General features: G+C 36.7%; 1 protein-coding gene across 1 annotated transcript in view; it reads left to right on the forward strand.

Annotated features, from left to right (window-relative positions):
• Positions 1–9,243, forward strand: part of LOTGIDRAFT_176304 (hypothetical protein) — a gene marked incomplete at both ends in the record, with an annotated part of 9,617 nt that extends 374 nt beyond the window's left edge. The window contains 8 exons of the mRNA XM_009068839.1: positions 1,264–1,361; positions 2,727–2,910; positions 4,267–4,328; positions 5,081–5,158; positions 6,751–6,852; positions 7,738–7,830; positions 8,449–8,559; positions 9,107–9,243. Of these exons, the coding sequence (XP_009067087.1) occupies positions 1,264–1,361; positions 2,727–2,910; positions 4,267–4,328; positions 5,081–5,158; positions 6,751–6,852; positions 7,738–7,830; positions 8,449–8,559; positions 9,107–9,243 (865 nt within the window). The remainder of the gene's footprint in view (positions 1–1,263; positions 1,362–2,726; positions 2,911–4,266; positions 4,329–5,080; positions 5,159–6,750; positions 6,853–7,737; positions 7,831–8,448; positions 8,560–9,106) is intronic.
• Positions 9,244–9,536: the final 293 nt, after the last annotated feature.

Consider the following 9,536-nt stretch of genomic DNA (forward strand, 5'->3'; position numbering starts at 1 on the left):
CCTCAATTTGAAGACCTTTTAAGGGATGTACAGTGGCGGTAGATACCCGCCATCTTGGACTGTAAATCGGTCTCCAGTAAGAAACCAAACTACAGGGCAAGGTAAAAATGGAAAATTGTTCACATTAGCTCGACTTTCATAGCTACAAATCGAATCGAACCCTTTTCTTTTATCAATTTTGATTACAAATGGCGAATCGTTCACAATCATGCTTTTCACATCGTCATGAAATTAATACCCAAAATGGAAATGTCAAACCTCGAATTTTGTCTGATCATGAAAATGTATAAATTTGGACCTGGGTTGGTTAGACCAGGCTGCCTGCAGATGTGTCTGCTAATATTTGGCTTATTTGTGAATTTTTCAAATGCAAATTCATTAGTTATTTTTATCAGTAGGCTTACTTTACTTCTGTTAGATTTAAAAGATTTGCAAACATACGATTTATAAATTTCATTAGTGTCATTTCCAAAGTAAAATTTTTCTAGTTTATGAAATGCATGTTTTATGTCTCTATGCCATTTCGAAGAACACAAATCCATTATGATTTTGCACTCAGAAAATTTCACGGCGTTGCTCTCACGAGAATTTCATTCTGCAATCGTACCCAAAGCTTTCTAAATGTGTGTAGCATGGAAGTATATGGTCCAGGTGGTAACTTAGCAATTTGCATACTAAAATGTAAAAGCTTCAAATGTGGCCATTGTTGCTTTGTTTTACCGATGGCTTGAAAATTGACTTTGGAGTCTGTGAGCTAGACTCTTGCTTGCTAATGTCCGATAGGGTTTAATGACTGCATTGATTTTCACCTGAGTTTATGACGCTGGTTGAAGGTGATGGCATAGGCCTATATGAGCGCATGTATTTGGAAAATTTCCCTCATTGCACACTGTACTTTTGATAATTGGCTCTGAAGCTGAAGGGCACAGAAGCTTGTTCTATATCATTTCGAAATTGACTTATTTCTAAAAATTTTGAAACAATATTGGTGGATATTTAAGAATTCAACGTTGGTCTTGATAGCATTATTGGTTTGTGAACACAATCACACCACAAACATACATAAATGACGAAGTCGATTGCGTTTCCACACCAATAAGACTATCGAGACCAACAATCTATTCTTAAATAATTGCCGAGAGGTTAAGGAATAATTCGGGCTTTTGTTGGCAAATAATTATTCAAACTACACCACTAATGCAAAAGGATCAAGGCAGCCATTTTGTCTTCCATGACTAACCTGCTGGTATTTGATTTTTTCAGGCTCTGGTGTAACAGAGATGGACAACACGAGTTTACATAGTTTAGATCCACGTAAACAAGAATTATTAGAGGCCAGGTTTCTAGGTACTGGAAGTAGGGTAGGTGTATTTACTGTTTTAAAATATATTTATCTAATACCTTGACTTCATTAGGCATTTTTAGGCACCCCTGTCGACTAGCTATATACATTTTCTCATCTTCACAATGTCAAGCTATTAAAATCTGTGCCTAAGTTATATTTAATTACAATGCAGTATAGATCGCCTAGCAAGTCTAGTCCCTATGAATTTTTGGACTCGGTTTCCCCCTGTCAGTGATGCAGGTCCGAGTGATTGACATGAAAGGAACTGTTAGTAGGATAGGTGTTATATCAATAAATTAATACTGATTACTACAGCTTGGGATTCTGTTCGGTCCTTAAAGGGATTGTAAAGAAGTTTTCTAAATTTTTTATGTAAATTCATTCAAATTTTCAATCAGATGTCTGTGGTTCCTATAGTATTTAATTAGGAAACTCAGCTGTAGTTTGGGTGGATCAGCGATGAAAATGCTTGATTGACATGAAAAAAGTGTCTAGCCGTTCAGATGGGACAATAAACCCGAGGGCTGTCAAAGATCTCTGTACATTTGGCTAATCTTGCTGTCCTGGCAAAGTTTCCCTCATTCCACACTGCCCACACTCGTCTAATCTCAAGATTTGTGGAGTTGTATCTGACTCTTCTTCACTGCCTGGTGAATGTAATAAAGATGGATTTGCTAGTGTAAATATAATGATAATTTCCTATGAGATTGACTTTTGCAATTTTTATTCCAAACCAACATTGTGAAGATGCAGCTGCGTGGTATTTCCAAAAAATAATCTTACAAAAACAAATTATATTTTAGATTAAGAAATATAAGATTACGTTACTACACAAAAATTGATCAAAACACGACCCAGCTTCCTAAATTAGATTGTGATGTCTTCAAATTTGTTAACACTAGTTTCCGTCTGTCAATTACGGAGGTCATCGAAATACTGTAGGCGAACACTTCTGTATTGGTTAAATTTTCCTCATTGCACACTTCTTGGCATGGCCTGTTACTACACAAAAATTGATCAAAACACGACCCAGCTTCCTAAATTAGATTGTGATGTCTTCAAATTTGTTAAAACTAGTTTCCGTCTGTCAAATTATGGAGGTCATCGAAATACTGTAGGCGAACACTTCTGTATTGGTTAAATTTTCCTCATTGCACACTTCTTGGCATGGCCTGTTACTACACAAAAATTGATCAAAACACGACCCAGCTTCCTAAATTAGATTGTGATGTCTTCAAATTTGTTAAAACTAGTTTCCGTCTGTCAAATTATGGAGGTCGTTGAAATACTGTAGGCGAACACTACTACTGGTTAAATTTACTCCTTGCATACTTCTTTGCATGGCCTGTTTTTCATTTAGATTAATTTTTACTACTTTCAGTTTCAGCCGTTAAATAATTCCAGTACGTCTCAACCCATGTATGATAATAGCAGTAATCTAAGTGCTGGATCTGTCGATCGAGAAGACGCTGTTTCTGAAGGTCAACTAGGTACACCTGATAAATGCCGTACACCAACGGAGAGAAAACGTAAACGAAAGAATGCTCAAGATGCTGGAGAGTTCGGTAGGTTACTCGATACATGAACTTTAACCTCATTCATTTACATAGCAGGGTGTTTACATAGTGGCTGTGGTGCCAAACATGGTATGCTTACTCTTCTAGACACCTGATACCACTTTTCATTATGAAATACTTACTCATTTATAATTGATATACTTTCTCATATGAGCAGTTTTGTGCCAGGCAGGGTATGCTTACTCTTCTAGACACCTGATACCACTTTTCATTATGAAATACTTACTCATTTATAATTGATATACTTCCTCATGTGAGCAGTTTTGTACCAGGCAGGGTATGCTTACTCTTCTAGACACCTGATACCACTTTTCATTATGAAATACTTACTCACTTATAATTGATATACTTCCTCATGTGAACAGTTTTGTGCCAGTCAGGGTATGCTTACTCTTCTAGACACCTGATACCACTTTTCACTATGAAATACTTACTCACTTATAATTGATATACTTCCTCATGCGAACAGTTTTGTGCCAGGCCGAGAATACTTACTCTTCTAGACACCTGATACCACTTTTCATTATGAAATACTTACTCATTTATAATTGATATACTTCCTCATGTGAACAGTTTTGTGCCAGGCAGGGTATGCTTACTCTTCTAGACACCTGATACCACTTTTCATTATGAAATACTTACTCATTTATAATTGATATACTTCCTCATGTGAACAGTTTTGTGCCAGGCCGAGAATACTTACTCTTCTAGACACCTGATACCACTTTTCATTATGAAATACTTACTCATTTATAATTGATATACTTCCTCATGTGAGCAGTTTTGTGCCAGTCAGGGTATGCTTACTCTTCTAGACACCTGATACCACTTTTCATTATGAAATACTTACTCACATATAATTAATATACTTTCTCATATGAGCAGTTTTGTGCCAGGCAGGGTATGCTTACTCTTCTAGACACCTGATACCACTTTTCATTATGAAATACTTACTCACTTATAATTGATATACTTCCTCATGTGAACAGTTTTGTGCCAGGCCGGGAATACTTACTCTTCTAGACACCTGATACCACTTTTCATTAATACTTACTCACATATAATGTTTCTACTTTCTCATATGAGCAGTTTTGTACCAGACAGGGTATGCTTACTCTTCTAGACACCTGATACCACTTTTCATTATGAAATACTTACTCATTTATAATTGATATACTTCCTCATGTAAAATTATAAATTCCTAGCAATTATTTCGATCATTTTACCCAGCAGCCCCACATCATATTCTCTGAAGTCTAACAAATTTGACTTGATGCCACCTACAAGAAGAAACTGGTGCTTATAGCAATATTTGTGATATCCTGTTGTTTTTTTTTTTTGAAGGAAGTGCCAGTAAAACTGGACGGGCTGAAACCAATGGGAAAAAAATTAATGAATATTTTAAGGTAAATAGATTATTATATTAGCTTTCATCTCGGCTAAATACAGGGTTCAGTTATAGTTAAAAGGATTGTAATGGATGACATGATAGAATCAATTTGCACCATTCCAATTTTCAATCAGATGTCTGTGGTTCTTGTTAAAGAGATTGTAAAGAGGTTTTCTAATCTTTGGATGACATGATAGAATCAATTTACACCATTCCAATTTTCAATCAGATGTCTGTGGTTCCTGCAATTCCACTAAAACTAAGCGCTTATTCAGGACAGTGGCATAAGCCTACTCTTTATTGATTTCCAAGTGTCGAGGGATGGCTTGGTAGCTGCCCTCGAGAGCTGTACAAAGTTTTGAGAAATTCTAGCATCAAAATTCTCAGTACCGGTACATTAGAAGATTTTTATCACCGACTCGAATCTTGAGTAGAATCTCACGTGTGCCAGTGTTTTCACGACAAGATTATGGCGTTTGCCGACAGGATTTATAATATCAAATAAGTTTGATAATTGTCTCTGATAGTTTTATCATCTGTAAGACAAACCGTCATCATCCAATCAGATTCATTTTCCTTTCAATTACATGATCTTCACGTGATTATCGACATAGTGGAAACGACCGACTAGAGATTTTTGTTTCCTCGTGTGCCCGTGCCAGTCGGTGAAACTCTTGACAAGACTCTAGTCTCTGACCAAGAGCGCTCGTGTGCCCACACCTTTAGAAATTAAGATGTAATTAAGACACTCTGTTTCTATATTCACAGCAAACCAACCAATCTCCTAGTCGAACTATTATACCTGCATCTGGAGCGAAATCTCCGTCTCCTCAGGCCTTGTCTCATGTAAGTATTTTCATTTTTATGACTCGTACTAAATTATTTCATGAAAAAACAGATTTGACTTAAAAAGGAAGGGCATGTATCAGCTCCAAAAATATTGAGCATTGTGTTAAAATTCCTAGTCCAATTGTACCCAATTTTTTTCAACAAAAAAGGGAGCTTACCTGACTTGATATCATAATTAATAATTAAACGTTGATCTCACTAGTATTATTGGTGTATAAACACAATTGATCACGTGACAAACTGAATAAATGACAAAGTCAATTGCGTTTACACACCAATAATGTTAGTGAGACCAACGTTTAATTCTTATATTTATATTCAGATACTTTTATTAATACAATTTTCACTGTTTTATATGATCAGTTATTTAAATTTACCACAAATCTTAGATTACGTCATTGTTGTGTTTTGATGATGTCATAGTGTCACGTGATAAACTACTGGTTATAGAAAAATAAACACCAGTTTGCGTAACTGAGCCTCCCTTGACAATCCTATAAACCTAATTCATGTCTCGTTTTTGAGAAACAGAAAAACTGCCCTTTCTCAGAAATGTGTGGAGATAAAATTCATCTGAAAGTATCATTAAATAGTTTAATTAATTCTGATTTTAATGATGTCAAATATGATTAGTTTCGAGTTAGTGGGATTGGAGGAGAAGGCGATAAAGACGTCAAGGTGGCCATTTTACTGCAGTGACATCACGTTACTTTTGTTTGTTTGCGTTAAGAGCCTCGTTCTGGATTCAATATGGCCGAAGTGTGAATAAGATTCTATTGCGGGTCTTTTTGAATCTCCAAATTTACATATCAGATCACGTGTAGGTCGATCATTTTGACCAACAATATCTTCGTTAGGTTTTTTGTTTTGTATATTCATACTAATAAAAATGACGGCTCGTTTTAAAGCCGTCACGTTACCTTTGTTTGTTTGCATTATGAGACTCGATTACAGCTGACTCGAGAATAAGATTTATTGCCCCCTGACCTAAATGATTCTTGGTATTGTATGATATTATTTACATATCAGGTCACGTGTAGGTCAATCATTTTGACCAATAAAAAAGCCGTCACGTTACCTTTGTTTGTTTGCATTATGAGACTCGATTACAGCTGACTCGAGAATAAGATTTATTGCCCCCTGACCTAAATGATTCTTGGTATTGTATGATATTATTTACATATCAGGTCACGTGTAGGTCAATCATTTTGACCAATAAAAAAGCCGTCACGTTACCTTTGTTTGTTTGCATTATGAGACTCGATTACAGCTGACTCGAGAATAAGATTTATTGCCCCCTGACCTAAATGATTCTTGGTATTGTATGATATTATTTACATATCAGGTCACGTGTAGGTCAATCATTTTGACCAATAAAAAAGCCGTCACATTACATTTGTTTGTTTGCATTATAAGCCTCGATTATGGCTGACTCGAGAATAAGATTTATTGCCCCTGACCTAATGATTCTTGGTATTGTATGATGTTTATTTTACAGGGTTATAAGCCTCGATTATGGCCGACGCGAGAATAAGATTTATTGCCCCTGACCTAATGATTCTTGGTATTGTATGATGTTTATTTTACAGGGTTATCTGGCTGCGTCTCCACAGAATAGTTCCCATTCCTCTCATTCTGAAGTTTTATCGTTTCCTGCGAGACCTATATATTGCTCTTCGAAAGGAGTTCAGGTAAGAACAGCGAAGTTTTCATAATCCAACATGGCAGCTTTTTATCATGACTAGAGCTTAAACGTATTGTTTGTTAAATGGGAAATTGAATTAGTGTTCCTGATAAAAACAAAAGAAAAGAAAAAGCTCACTAATCTGAAGGTCCAGTGTTCAATCCTGGCTTAGGTCGACATAATACCTTCAGATTTTTCAACCCAGTTTCCCCCTGTCAGTGAGTTAGACGCTTGCTTGCTAATCTGAAGGTCCAGGGTTCAATCCTAGCATAGGTCAAGATAATACCTTCAGATTTTTCAACCCAGTTTCCCCCTGTCAGTGATGTTAGACGCTTGTTCGCTAACCTGAAGGTCCAGGGTTCAATCCTGACATAGGTTGAGATAATACCTTCAGATTTTTCAACCCAGTTTCCCCCTGTCAGTGATGTTAGATGCTTGCTAGCTAACCTGAAGGTCCAGGGTTCAATCCTAGCATAGGTCAAGTTAATACCTTCAGATTTTTCAACCCAGTTTCTCCCTGTCAGTGACGCTTGCTCGCTAACCTGAAGGTCCAGGGTTCAATCCTAGCATAGGTTGAGATAATAACTTCAGATTTTTCAACCCAGTTTTCCCCTGTCAGTGAGTTAGACGCTTGCTCGCTAACCTGAAGGTCCAGGGTTATATCCTGACAGTGATGTAGGTAAGAGGGGCTGACAAGATCCTGTGTACTACAGACTGTGCACGTTAAAGATCCCTTGACAGTTGGAAATGCTAATGCTGCTGTCCTGACAAAATTCTACTTATGTAGTCGAGGAAGAGATTCAAAATGGTTGTGAATTACGTTTGTGTGTGTTATTTTGCCAGGAAAGTTTTGATTTGGATGAATATATTTTGTGTATTTGTTATATTTTAGACTGATATGACAGGGAATCAGATGAAAGCTTTAGAATCACGATCTGTATCAGATATAGAACAGAAAGACAGTCGAATTGATGATCTAGTAAGGGTAAGTATACATGGCACTCGATTGGTTAGTTCTGCATAGCTTCCGTCTTTTCCAATTCTAGCCTTCCCCCTGTCAGTGATGTAGGTAAGTGGGCCTGACATAGAAAAAGTGTCTAGTTGTTCAGATGGGACAATAAACCGAGGCCCCGTGTACTACAGGCTGTACACGTTAAAAATCCCTCGACAGTTAGAAATTGAAAAAGAACAGGCTAATGCCAGTGTCTTTCCTCATTGTACACTGCATGGTGTTACGGTCTTCATTAGCCCACATGGTGCAGAAAAGTAGGACGTTAAACTCCATTCATTTCATTTCATTTCCTCAATTGAACGTATGAAAGCGGAACATGTCACAAGTTTTCTACAGCAGTCCCGCTCGAATTTCGGACCCATTTTTTGATAACAATTACCAATTGTGGGATAGCGAAACCTAAGTGTTCTACTTTGGGTTTTCTACCCCACAATTTGAAATTTTTATGGTGAAATGGGTTTTACAGGATCACACAAATCGTCTACATCAACGAGAGCAAGTGTCAGTCTAAAGTGACCTTGTATTATCCAAATTTTGAGATCACCCATGAATAATTCTTATCTCTTATGTTTTTTGGGTTGTTTTTTTCAGCAAAATGATGAAATTAGAAGACAGTTAACAGCTCAACAGAAATTATTAGAAAAGCATAAAGAAAATTTACAGAAATGTTTAGAAGTTAATAAATCTTTACTTATAGAAAAGGTACGTTTTCAACTTTTCAGAATTTTTATGTCAATTTGCATTTGTTGTAACTGACTGAGGACATGAAAGGTACGTTTTTAAAAATCTTAAATTCAGACAGTTTAAAACTAGACCAGTTTGTCAATTTGCATGTGTTCTAGTTGTGAACAGGTTGTAGCTCAGTTGGTTAGGATGTTGGAATCTCAACATGATGTCATTTCCTTGATCTATGTTGTCAGTGATGTAGGTAAGAGAGGCTGACATGGAAAAAGTGTCTAGTTGTTCAGATGGGACAATAAACCGAGGTCCCGTGTGCTACAGGCTGTACACGTTAAAGATCCCTCGACAGTTGGAGATTGAAAAAGAGCAGGCTAATGCCACTGTCCTGGTAAAATTTTCCTCATTGCACACTGCATGGCGTTGCCCGTCTTCACCCACATGGTGCAGAAAAGTAGGACGTAAAACTCCATTCATTTCATTTCATTTTAAAAAAGGACATTTCTTTTCTGAGATGAAATTAAAGAATTGTTTAGTTGATTTGTTATGGATTTTGTTTTTTCTTCAACAGAGTGAACTAGTGAAAAAGACGACTCGACAAAAGTGTATGGAAAACAGACTTCGTTTAGGCCAATTCGTTACCCAGAGACAAGGTGCTCAGTTTGTAGAAAATTGGGTTGATGGTTGGGCCTTTACTGATTTAATGAAGTAAGTCTACTAGAGCTTTTATACCTGGGGTTTTAAACCTGGGGGAGGGGGTCATTTTGAAATTTTAGGGGTAAGGAGACGCTTTGTGGTCTAGCATAAAATTTTTGGACGATTATAATTGAAGTTGTTCTATGTCAGTCAGGCTATATTCTCTAAAAACCTAAGACAGGGGATTTCAACTTGGGGGTCATTTTGAAAATTTTAGGGGTAAGGAGACGCTTTGTGGTCTAGCATAAAATTTTTGGATGATTATAATTGAAGTTGTTCTATGTCAGTCAGGCTATCTTCTCTAA

This window comes from Lottia gigantea (assembly GCF_000327385.1).
Source record: "Lottia gigantea unplaced genomic scaffold LOTGIsca_945, whole genome shotgun sequence".
NCBI classification, from domain to species: domain Eukaryota; kingdom Metazoa; phylum Mollusca; class Gastropoda; family Lottiidae; genus Lottia; species Lottia gigantea.